Source organism: Bufo gargarizans, chromosome 6, assembly GCF_014858855.1.
Source record: "Bufo gargarizans isolate SCDJY-AF-19 chromosome 6, ASM1485885v1, whole genome shotgun sequence".
NCBI classification, from domain to species: domain Eukaryota; kingdom Metazoa; phylum Chordata; class Amphibia; order Anura; family Bufonidae; genus Bufo; species Bufo gargarizans.
In genome coordinates, this window is record NC_058085.1 from 116,052,776 (window position 1) to 116,065,817 (window position 13,042).

A 13,042-nucleotide genomic window follows, 5' to 3' on the forward strand; every position below is an offset into this window, starting at 1 on the left:
AGTCATGTGTAATGCATCAATGGCTAAGTGAATAGGACTAAACACATGCTGTAGTATCTAGACTGACAGACGTGATGAGATGCTGTAGTATCTAGACTGACAGACGTGATGAGATGCTGTAGTATCTAGACTGACAGACGTGATGAGATGCTGTAGTATCTAGACTGACAGACGTGATGAGATGCTGTAGTATCTAGACTGACAGACGTGATGAGATGCTGTAGTATCTAGACTGACAGACGTGATGAGATGCTGTAGTATCTAGACTGACAGACGTGATGCGATGCTGTAGTATCTAGACTGAGATACTGCAATATTTACCACTTGGGGTCCATTCACACGTCCGTAGAATTCTCCAAATTGCGGAACAGGTGCGGACCCATTCATTCTCTATGGGGCAGGAATGGATGCGGACAGCACACAGTGTGCTAAGAGAAAAGACCAGCACTAACTGAATAGCAATTATTCTTCTTTATTAGTCACATAGGGTACAAATGTGACACATTTCGGCTCTAATGATGAGCCTTTTTCAAACCGACAGTGTGCTGTCCGCATTTCCGCAATTGCGGACAAGAATAGGCAGTTCTATGGGGGTTCCGGCCGGGTGTATAGACCCTTAATAATCCCACAAGGGGACTATAACAGACAATATTGATTGCTTTTAAAAACAGGATTTTTTTTGTGCTTACCTGTAAAATCCTTTTCTCACTGAGTTCATTGAGGGAAACAGGAGACCATGGTATAACTGCTGCTGCCACTAGGAGGCGACACTAGGCTAAAAAAAAGGGCTAGCTCCTCCTCTCAGCTACCCCCCCCCCTTCTCTTGGCATTACAAGGAGAACCACAAAAAGGACGGAAGAGTTATTTCCTGTTCTTTATGGAAGGAGACTAACTTTTGGTAAAAAGGCTGGGTCTAACTTTAAGATTACTCTGTCATTAAGAATTTTTAGATAAGGTTCTTTCATAGAGAGAGGGAGCTTGAATTTCCCCTATCCTACGGACAGAGGTAATGGCTACCAGGAAGGCAGCTTTCATGGTCAAATATTTTGAAGAGATATCATTTAATGGCTGAAACAGAAGTTCACAAAGGGAGTTTAGGACTAAGGTTAAGTCCCATGTTGGGCCATTTTGTCTTATTGTGGGTCTTAATCTGGAAACGGCTTTAAAAAAAACAACAAAAAAAAAACAACACTCTTTACCCACCTATGTTCAGCTAATAGGAAATCCAAAATAGCCGATACTTGTACTTTTAAGGTACTCTGTCTCAAACCCTTTCTGAAGAAAGTCTAAAGATGCGTGAAATGGTAGGTGAGGAATCGTTTGGGTGTTCTGAAGACAACCAGGAACCAAATTTTTTCCAGATTTTCCTGTATAGGGCTGAAGTAACTGACTATTTTGTAACATTGCAATTACTTTTTCCAAAAGACCTTGCCTTTTCAGCATTTCCCTTTCAGGATCCAGGCCGTCAAATGCAAGGTTTTCAGATCTGGATGTTTTAGAGGACCCTGAAACAGAAGATCCTGTCTCCTTGGGAGAACTAATGGCTCTTCTATGCACATTGCTCTGAGGAGCAAGTACCAGCTCCTTTTGGGACAGGCCGAAGTAATCAATAGCACCTTTGTTGTGCCCTCACCAATCTTTCTCAATACTGCTGGAATAAGAGGAATTGGTGGGAAAGCATATGGGAAATCCATGTTCCAGGTTTGTGACATTCCGTCCACTGCTAGAGGATTGTCTCTTAGATTTAGAGAGTAAAAACAGTTTGTGTTTTTACTCTGGTCGCAAATAGGTCTATCTGAGGCTGACCCCATTTGTGACATAACTCCTGGAATACTTCTTTGTTTAGCATCCACTCTTCAGGATCGACTCTTTACCTGCTCAGGAAATCTGCAGTCATGTTTTCATTGCCCCTCAGATGTAAGGCTGAGATTGATAACACGTTTGATTGGGCCCAGTGAAAAACCCTCTGTAGCAAGGGGTTCCTGGTTCCCCCTTGGTGTTTGAGGTAACATACAATGGTGATGTTGTCCGAGTAGATCCTTAGATGCTTCTCTTCTATTTTCAGCCTGTTTTAGAGTCTTCAGAACTGCTATTAGTTCTTTAAGTTTGATGATCCCAGGCTCTCTAGAGGAGACCTTTCTCCTTGAAAATATAGATGTTGCACCTGGGCTCCCCAGCCTAACTTGCTGGCATCTGTGGTTAGTCACCATTGGATCCAGCTTCCAGGGAATTCTCTTCACTTGGTTGTCTGGAATTAACTACCAGTTCAGGGAGTTCTTTACCCCTGTGGTAAAGAAAATCCTTTTGTCTAAAGATTTTTGACTCTGTAGATTCTGTATTGGTCTTGAATTAAAATGGGCCTAGGGAATCATGGGTATGCAAGATGTCATGATGCCCAGAATCCTCATTGCCTCTCTGATTGTGCAACTTTTCTTCTTTTTGAAGTGTTGGAATTTTATTACCATGGCATTTTGTTGGGTAATCGGTAGAAAGGATCTTTATTTCACTGAATCTAGAAGTGTACCCAAGAAAATCTTCCTGGTTTCCAACCGCAGATCTGATTTGTTGAAGTTGATAATCCATCCCAATTTTGTCAGCACGTCCAGTGTTAATTGACGATGATCTTTTAATATCTTCAGAGATTGGGCTGTTAAGAAGTCGTCCAGGTATGGAATTCCAATTATTTTGTAGTGTCTTAGGTGAGCCATCACTTCTACCATCAGTTTTGTAAAAATCCTCGGAGCGGACGAGATTCCGAATGGCTGTTCACTTCTATTGAAAATCTCAGATGTTTTTGGTGATGATGATGAGTAGGGTTATGGTAATATGCATCCTTCAAGACTATTGTGCACATGAATGCTGCTGGGGTGATGAGTGGAATGGCTGACCAAATAGATTTTATCTTAAACTTTCGATAGGAGATCCACTTGTTCAGGAATTTGAGGTTTAGAATTGTCCTGAACGATCCATTTGTTTTTTCTTAACCAGGAACAGTTTGGAATAATGACCCTTGAAATGTTGATGCAAGGGTACTGGAACAATAGCCTTCATCTTGCACAAAGACTGAATATCAAGTAGAAGTTGATTCTGTATCGTTTCTGAATGAGGATTGGTCATCTGAAAACGCTGTGGGGGAGGAGATTTGAATTCTAGTTTGTAACCCTCCTGAATGGTTCAGAGTACCCAGGGATTTTTTGTAATGGAAACCCATTCCTGGCTGAAAAAAACCAAACAGTCTTCCCCGCACCTGGATGGCATCATTGTTTCCCGGGATTATTTGTGGTGTTCGGGTTAATGAAAACACTCTTCCTCTTTTCGAGTAGCTCCATCTACCTAATTTTCCTTTCCCTCTAATCGATGAGTACTGGGACTGTCTGTCTGTTCTCCAAAAAGGCTGACTTTTCTTAGGCTTCTTTTCTGGAAATCCTTTTTTCTTGTCAGCCGCGCTTTCTAAAATGGTATCCAATACTGGTCCGAATAAGTAAGAACCGGAAAATGCTATTGCACATAACTTATTTTTAGAAGCTACGTTGCCCGTCCAGGTCTTCAGCCACAAGGCCCTTTTAGCGGTATTTTATAGTGTTCCACTTTGTGCTACAAAACGGATAGATTCTGCAGAAGCGTCACCCATGAAGGCTGTGGCCATTTTTCGCAAAGGCAGAGAATCTAGAATTACTTCTCTAGGTGTCTTGAGCTTTAAAATGGTTTTCCAAACTGATTGAGCCTTAATCCCATAGCTATGGCTACAGATGTGGTGGCATTATTCGTATTGATTGTTGCCGCTGAAAATTCCCAGACTCTTTTTAAGAGACCATCAGATTTTCGGTCCATGGGATCTTTCAATTAGGACGAGTCTTCAAATGGAATGGTAGTCTTTTTTGCAACTTTTGCTACCTGAACATCTATTTTTGGAACTTCTTCCCATAATTTAGTGTCCTCAGGATTAAATAGAAGGCGACTTCTGAATTCGAGGAATAGAAAGTTTATTTTCTGCATCTTCTCATTCCCTCCAGTATCATCTCAGATTGGAATTATCCGGAAACAGCTTCATTTTCCTTGCCCTTAAATCCTCCAAACATCTAGTCTTGAGTTGTTCTGGGTTGCTGAACCTTCTCCACCTCCATAGTGTCCCTTACCGCCGATAGTAATGAATCGAAATCTTCCAAAGAAAAGAGGTATTTTTTCTGGTCTTCAGAAGAACCTGAGGGACAGATCAAGTATTATCGCCCTTTTCGTCTGAATCCGATTCCAGCTGGATTCTAGGTTTCTTTGAAACTGGAAGAGAAACTGGTGGAGGAGGAATCAAGCTAGAAACTGTAGCCTGTACTTCCTCTCTTATCATAGACCCTAGATCAGAGAGGAAGGACAGCTGTTCTATCTTCAGAAGTTTTGAAATACAATCAGGGCACAGCAGTTTTTTGTATGATTCCTGTAACTTTCTAGCACAGGAAATACATTTTTGTTTTCTTCTTAGGTTCTGTCTGGAATATATGCCCCGGATCCTTTTCACCAAGAAAGAAACAAAGGAACTCTCCCTTAGTATTAATGTACATATATAAACAGAATCAAGCAGGGCTTGGTAAAAACTTGCATAGCCCTGAGCAGGGGTATTGCCAGCCATCTCAGGTTTGGTAGACATCTGGGACTCCATTTGGAACAGCAGACAAGCCCAACTGCTTGCCGATTCCTTTTATCCAATCTTACCTTAAAGGGGTTGTCCGGGTTCAGAGCTGAACACGGACATACCCTTATTTTCACCCCGGCAGCCCTCCTGAGCCTGGCATCGGAGCATCTCATGCTCCGATGCGCTCCTGTGCCCTGCGCTAGATCGCGCAGGGCACAGGCTCTTGTGTTTACAATAACACACTGCCGGGCGGTAACTTCCGCCCAGCAGTGTGTTCGGTGACGTCACCGGCTCTGAGGGGCGGGCTTTAGCTCTGCCCTAGCCGTTTTACTGGCTAGGGCAGAGCCAAATCCCGCCCATCAGTGCCGGTGACGTCACCGGGGTTCCTGTCAGCCCCATAGAGAGCCCCGGTACGTCACCGGAACTCAGAAAAATGCCTTTGCCCTGCGCGATTTAGCGCAGGGCAAAGGAGAGCATCGGAGCATGAACTGCTCCGATGCTCATGTCAGGGGGGCTGCCGGGGGGGAAATGGAGGGCTGTCCAGGTTCAGCTCTGAACCTGGACAACCCCTTTAAGGGTCCGCCCCCTGCTGCCGCTGCGCTCCTCTTTCCTTCTTGGGGACTCTATCCCCTAGGGGAGAGTCAACTCCTCATGTGAGGCCCCCACCAGGCCTCCAGCATAGAACGCTGGGCGCCGCCATCTTGGATCCTGGCAGAGCGGTATCACTTCCTGTACACGCAGTGTTCCCCGTACGTGACGTGACCACTATGCACCTGCGCGACTAGGATGTGCACCGCTGAGCCCAGAGGCCCCGGAAGGGAAGTGGCTTCGGCTCCCAAATACCGCGGCCATGTGGGAGAGAGGCAAGCTGGGAAGGCTATATTGCTGTCATGGGGACGTCCTGGAAACCTCTATTAGCACTAACATGCGACAGCACCATAGCTCCGTCCAGTGAGAGGGGAAAAGCAGTTGATGCACAGTATGTGCCCCGAATAGGTGTGTTAACAATACTCACGCCATCTTCATCCTCTTTTGTTCCAGCAGGGTCACCTCTTAAGCAACTAGCACAGAGGTGGTAGTGAGGCTTGGGGGGGGGGGGGGGGGCGCTGCCAAAATGCAGGTGATCACATGGCTGGCGGGATGCAGGGGAGCTGAGCCACCCTGGTCCACTTTTGCCTTCTTTGGGGAGGTCAGGCGGTGAGGGGAACAGACACCGGTCTTCCTCCCGGAGTAAACAAAGAGGCTGGGCGTCTGTTTCCCGTACCTAAAAGAGAAAGAAAAACCAAAAGACGACGCCCTACAGACACTAAGCTAAAACTGATTATCTCATTGTCGCCTCCTAGTCGCAGCAGCAGCTATACCATGGTCTCCTGTGTCCCCCAATGACACGAGCGAGAAATTCAAGAGAGGCACAGCCTGCTGGAAAACACTCAAGGCTGGCTTGGGGCTTTTAGCAGAGCCCAGCTAGCCTTTACACACATCTACACCCTGCGGATCACATTTGCAGGGTACCAATAGGAGACGGAGGGAGTCCACTGCCTCAGTCACTGCTTACATGCGCCATTGCGCCCGGCATGTAAAGCGCTAAACAGCCCGGATAGGCACTCCTCGCGGCACCCGTGCAGCGCTTAGACTGGGCCGCCGTGAAAAGGCTGCGGCCCAGCCTAAGGCCCCTTAGTGACTGTCGTAAAAATGCATATGGGTGGTCACTAAGGGGATAAGATACCTAGACAGTGGTAACTGAACACCAAGGATCATATGACATGACTATGTTTAGTCCATTTGGTTAACCCATGGTTAGCATTACTATGAACCTACTGCATCTGTGGGCTAAACCATTTCTTTCTAGACGGGGTTTACTTCACTGATATAAGAACGATAAGGGAGAAGAATTTTAAATACATGTATATTAGGAAAGTGTATGAGTTACTAATCTATAAATAAATAAAAATATAAACTGGAGAACCGCTTTAAATGATTTCTCTTTAAACCGGAAATTTAGTAGCTACTAGTTTCTGCCCTTTCATACAGAACTCGAATTGGATTTGTTTTGGCAGTGCCAAGCCATGCGCTAGACAGGACTGCCTTTAGTAAAGTGGGAATTATGCTAAAATAATTTACTGCCCAAGTCAATAGTGAGTCATCAAATGAGAAAAAGTGTTCTGAGAAATCTGGCCCCCCTTTGTGTCATGCTCAGTTGGCTATGGAATATGTTGGAAGTCTATAAGCAACAGTAAATCAATAAACAGAGGGTATAACACATTTTGTTTTCCCTTGTGCCATGTTCACATCATGCAAAAAATAAAAAAAACTTTTTTTCATGTCTGCACAACAGAACGTCTTTCTTGATAAAGGCCCATAGCTGGTGGAGGAGGCGCCGAAGATATGAAGAGGCCCTAGCCTCTCCATAACTTCGGCGGATCTAGTGCCAGTTCTATGTGTAAGACAGCTTCCTAGTGGCACATCCTCTTCCCTACCCACAATTTTAGACCTGGCGTAAGCAGGGCAAAGTCACAGATAGAGGCCCAAAATGACCCCTATATGTCTGCCAAAAATATGGTGCGGTAAACTTACATTACATGCAATGGCAAACTAACCTTCAGCATGGTATCCAAAGTTGTGGCATCTCCATGTTTCAGAACAGTCACATAAACCTGCAAACACAGATCCTGACTCAAGTGGATGTTTTGATATTGTTGGGGGGGGGAGAGAGTACAGCAATAAAAAATATAACTTACCGGGCTCCTAAGGTCAGCACTTAACAAGTTCTTTCCTTCTACATGGTCCTTAAATCTACGACGTGCTTCTTCCAGAGTCGCTTTATGACCAGCCTTTCCCAGCTTCCCCAAAACTAGGCCCCTCAGAAGTGCATCCAAGTGTCCTATGAAGGAATACAGCAACTAGGTAACACTGGGACAGCTTCGCCAGAAATGTAAAGTTTGCCCTATTACAAACACTTATCCACAAATATTTAGAACCTACCCTCCCCAGGTTTGGGGTCCCAGCCTAAGCGTTGTCCAATCGGTGAGAAGACATCTCTGATGAAACCCTGAATCTCCTCGTGGAACTCTGTGTGAGATAAGAGTGTGGACAGGATCCCTAGATTACAGCTCAAGTCGCTCCATACAGTGTAATTAGGTTCATTCACAAAGGCCTCCATGACTTTAAGGACTTCAACCGTGCTGATGATGCCTGCTCGCGCCTGAAGGAGGGACACACATTAATGATACTGGGAAAGTTTGACGACTTTCACCATTTGTAGAAACACAAAGACTGAAGGCAAATATTGCACAGATGATATTCTAATTTTTTTTTTCATACTCACCATGGAGAACAGATCATTCTGCAGGCCTAGCCGGTCCACTGGCTGAAGGGAGAGATCTCTAATACCAGGCAACAAACTTTCCAGCATAGAAGGGCTGTACTGGGTGCGGTAGAAACCAACTGTCCCCGGATTTAACTACGTTGGATGAGAGCAGAATGAAGCATGTAATGGAGACCGGAGAAATTCTGCAGGGACTTGAGATATGATGAAGTAGATAAACAGGACCTATCACAATTCCAAGCTGCATATATCTTGCTTTTTTTAGGTGGCAGTGAAATATTATGAGAAAATTAACAGCTGGTAAAGTGTCATCTCTAAGTCGTACCATTAGAGGGCAGTATTGCCCCCTCCATGCTGTGGTGACATCACTGGTAGGAGGCGGCTTTCACAACCTGTGGCCAAGACAGACATTGTTCCAGTCATACAAGACATTTAGGCTCACCTTAACCCACTGGTCTGAGGTCACACCTTCTAGAGCAACAGTCATCTCTGGCTTGTCCATTAGTAATCTCAATTTAGCGGATGCCGGGGATTCACTGGTGCAGATGCTGATCGGTACCATCCAAAGGGGGCTCTCCTCACCTGAGCGAGGGCAATAGGAGGATGTTATATGGAGAGAGGGGCTGGAGGCTTACCAGCCAACCTATCATCGGGAGAATAAAGGAGATAAGAGAAATAGGAAGAAAGAAAGGTAGGATAGCTTTGAGCAGCTCCAGAAAAGCACAAGTGAGACTACAATGACAACGTGCGCAGCATTGTCTGCAAAATGTCATCAGGTGAGACTGCTACGGTAGCCATGTTTAGGATCGCTCATAGATTAGAAGGGAGCATAAAAGGCAGCCAGGTAAGTCTTACCATTATGTGGCCCACTGGCACAGAACTTCTTTTGAGACAACTTTAATATATGCGTGTCTTCTTTCTGAAAAATACAATCATAATCATGACTGTCTCCTATCTGCCCTACTATATATATATATATATATATATATATATATATATATATATATATATATATATATATATATATAAAATCCATTGTGGTGGTGTATAGAGACAAAAATGTCAGAATTGTGTCAATGTCCATACATATATTATATACACACACAGTACAGACCAAAAGTTTGGACACACCTCATTCTCATTTGTTTTTTTTATTTTCATGGCTATGAAAATTGTAGATTCACACTGAAGGCATCAAAACTATGAATTAACACATGTGGAATTATATACATAACAAAAAAGTGTGAAACAACTGAAAATATGTCATATTCTAGGTTGTTCAAAGTAGCCACCTTTTGCTTTGATTACTGCTTTGCACACTCTTGGCATTCTCTTGATGAGCTTCAAGAGGTAGTCACCTGAAATGGTTTTCACTTCACAGGTGTGCCCTGTCAGGTTTAATAAGTAGGATTTCTTGCCTTATAAATGGGGTTGGGACCATCAGTTGCGTTGTAGAGAAGTTAGGTGGATACACAGCTGATAGTCCTACTGAATAGACTGTTAGAATTTGTATTATGGCAAGAAAAAAGCAGCTAAGTAAAGAAAAACGAGTGGCCATCATTACTTTAAGAAATGAAGGTCAGTCAGTCCGAAAAAATTGGGAAAACTTTTAAAGTGTCCCCAAGTGCAGGCACAAAAACCATCAAGCGCTACAAAGAAACTGGCTCACATGCGGACCGCCCCAGGAAAGGAAGACCAAGAGTCACCTCTGCTGCGGAGGATAAGTTCATCCGAGTCACCAGCCTCAGAAATCGCAGGTTAACAGCAGCTCAGATTAGAGACAAGGTCAATGCCACACAGAGTTCTAGCAGCAGACACATCTCTTGAGCAACTGTTAAGAGGAGACTGTGTGAATCAGGCCTTCATGGTAGAATATCTGCTAGGAAACCACTGCTAAGGACGGGCAACAAGCAGAAGAGACTTGTTTGGGCTAAACACAAGGAATGGACATTAGACCAATGGAAATCTGTGCTTTGGTCTGACAAGTCCAAATTTGAGATCTTTGGTTCCAACCCCCGTGTCTTTGTGCGACGCAGAAAAGGTGAACGGATGGACTCTACATGCCTGGTTCCCACCGTGAAGCATGGAGGAGGAGGTGTGATGGTGCTTTGCTGGTGACACTGTTGGGGATTTATTCAAAATTGAAGGCATACTGAACCAGCATGGCTACCACAGCATCTTGCAGCGGCATGCTATTCCATCCGGTTTCCGTTTAGTTGGACCATCATTTATTTTTCAACAGGACAATGACCCCAAACACACCTCCAGGCTGTGTAAGGGCTATTTGACCATGAAGGAGAGTGATGGGGGCTGCGCCAGGTGACCTGGCATCCACAGTCACCGGACCTGAACCCAATCGAGATGGTTTGCGGTGAGCTGGACCGCACAGTGAAGGCAAAAGGGCCAACAAGTGCTAAGCATCTCTGGGAACTCCTTCAAGACTGTTGGAAGACCATTTCAGGTGACTACCTCTTGAAGCTCATCAAGAGAATGCCAAGAGTGTGCAAAGCAGTAATCAAAGCAAAAGGTGGCTACTTTGAAGAACCTAGAATATGACATATTTTCAGTTGTTTCACACTTTTTTGTTATGTATATAATTCCACATGTGTTAATTCATAGTTTTGATGCCTTCAGTGTGAATCTGCAATTTTCATAGTCATGAAAATAAAGAAAACTCTTTGAATGAGAAGGTGTCCAAACTTTTGGTCTGTACTAACTAATATATATATATATATATACACATATATACATACACACACACACACACACACACACACACATACACACACACATACACGCATATATACACACACACATACACACAATATTTAGGTCTTCTCGGTACACCTATACACAGTTTTTGATAGAACTTAGTAGGGAGGTTGTTTTAGACATCTCAGATAACTAACCACAGATGGTTGTGGATGTAGGCTTGCTCATATCTTTCTGTCTCTTTATATAATCCCAGACAGACTTGATAATGTTGATGCTCTGTGGGAGCCATATAATCACTTTCAGGACCCCTTTCTTCTTTACGCAAAGATAGCTCTTTATGACATTGGCTGTATGTTTGGGGTCGTGGAGCCAGTCAGAGAAGCCTGGCTAGAAGCGGCCTTCATGGAAGAATTGCAGCTAAAATCCCATACCTTCGATATCGAAATAAAGCCAAACGATTTAGGCTACTTTCACACTCGCATTTGGTGCGGATCCATCATGGATCTGCACAGACGGATTCGTTCAGATAATACAACCGTCTGCATCCATTCAGAATGGATCCGTTTGTATTATAGCCAAGACGGATCCTTATTGAACACCTTTAAAAGTCAATAGAGGAGGGATCGATTTTCTATAGTGCCAGAATGTGTCATAGAAATCCGTCCCCATTGGCTTACATTGTGTGCCAGGACGGATCCTTTTGGCTCTGTTTCGTCAGACGGACACCAAAACACTGCACGCCGCGTTTTGGTGTCCGCCTCCAAAGTGGAATGGAGATGGAACGGAGGCAAAATGATGCATTCTGAGCAGATCCTTTTCCATTCAGAATGCATTAGGGCAAAACTGATCCGTTTTGGACCTCTTGTGAGAGCCCTGAACGGATCTCACAAACGGAAAGCCACAACGCCAGTGTAAAAGTAGCCTTAACTATGCACAAAAACATAGCAACTGGGTCCAGAAATATGGCAGCATGTGCAGGAGTCAAAATTTGAAATATTTGGTTGTACCAGAAGACCGTTTGTTCGCCGGGGGACTGTGGGCTACACTGAAGCATAGGGAGGGTCCTTGCAAGTGTTGGGCTGTATTTCGGCAAACAGAGTTGGGGAATAGGGCAGGATTTTCTTTTTGGTAAATGAATAGGGTAAGTGATACTGATACATTTTTGCATTACACTATTGATTTAGCTTCTTTTTTTTTCTCATGACAAAACTGCCCCGAAGTTATTCTTTTGGCAGTCTTCACTGTTCAGCGCAGGGCAGTACTGAGCAGTGAAGGCATTCCTTGCTCAATGCTACAGCTACTGCCCTCATTGCCTCCCTAATGTTTTGCTACAACAGTTTGTGCAATCTGTATGCCGGGCGCGCAGACTGACTAACGAGCTGCCGGTATATACCAGAGAGCCGGCAATGATATCTTGCATCTCCCTTCGACTAGTGTGCCAGGCATACAGATTGCATGTACATTGTCAGTGCTCACTGTCAGCCAGGCAGAGCAGAGTGTGTGTATATATTTATGGTCAGTGTTAGGCTACTTTCACATCTGCGTTGTGCTGTCTGGTTTTGAGATCTGGCACAGGCTCTCAAAACCGCAGCACAACGCTTGTTTTGTCCCCATTCATTGACAATGGGGACAAAACTGAACACACCAGAACAGAGTTACCAGAATGCATTCCGTTCCGGTTTGTTAAGTTCCCATGCCGGACACAAAATAGTGCAGGCAGTTGTTTTTTTTTTGGGACAACAGGGGTTGTCAGAGTTATGAAAAAAATATATATAGCACTGAAAATCTGATGGGCAGCAATATATAACTAAGCTAAGCAAGTTTTATGCAAAAAAATATATTTCCTCATTCCCCTGGTTCTTTTCTGGCCCTTTGTTTACATGCAATATAAAATAAAAATAAAAACACACAATCTCTGCCTCTCCCCCCTGCTCTGCTAGAGAGTGGAGAGATTCCCTGAGTGACATATCTGCCTGCTAGGAGACTCTGCAGCATGTTTTGTGTAGAACTACAAGTCCCACCTGTATAATGACACTGCTAATACACACAGGATCTCCCCCCTACCTTCTTGTGCAATGCTCTCTCTAGTCTGTCAGCTCCTGTGCCCAGAATTGTTACTGCTGCAGCTACCCAGTCTGTGCAGCTTATGGGGTTAAGAATCCTAGGAGAGAGCAGACAACCCAGCAGTGAAGGGGAGAGAAGCTGACATCACAGGTCATGTGACCGTCAGTGAAATCTGAGAAACCAGCCACTGGAGATTAAGTGAATTAATTGGAAAGCTGTTACATTTGCCTAGTTAGGAATATAGAAAGAATATAAATAAAAAAAAACTTTAAAAAAAACTCGGACAACCCCTTTAATGGTTAGAATGGTTTTAG

At 44.2% G+C, this 13,042-nt stretch overlaps 1 protein-coding gene across 1 annotated transcript in view; it reads right to left on the minus strand.

Moving 5' to 3' along the window:
- The window catches only part of NPEPPS (aminopeptidase puromycin sensitive), a 60,614-nt gene that overhangs the window by 8,490 nt on the left and 39,082 nt on the right, over positions 1-13,042 (minus strand). The window contains exons 14-19 of the mRNA XM_044296858.1: positions 8,805-8,868; positions 8,392-8,531; positions 7,950-8,084; positions 7,607-7,826; positions 7,363-7,505; positions 7,222-7,278 (exon numbers count right to left, since the gene is read on the minus strand). Coding sequence (XP_044152793.1) covers positions 7,222-7,278; positions 7,363-7,505; positions 7,607-7,826; positions 7,950-8,084; positions 8,392-8,531; positions 8,805-8,868 — 759 coding nt within the window. The remainder of the gene's footprint in view (positions 1-7,221; positions 7,279-7,362; positions 7,506-7,606; positions 7,827-7,949; positions 8,085-8,391; positions 8,532-8,804; positions 8,869-13,042) is intronic.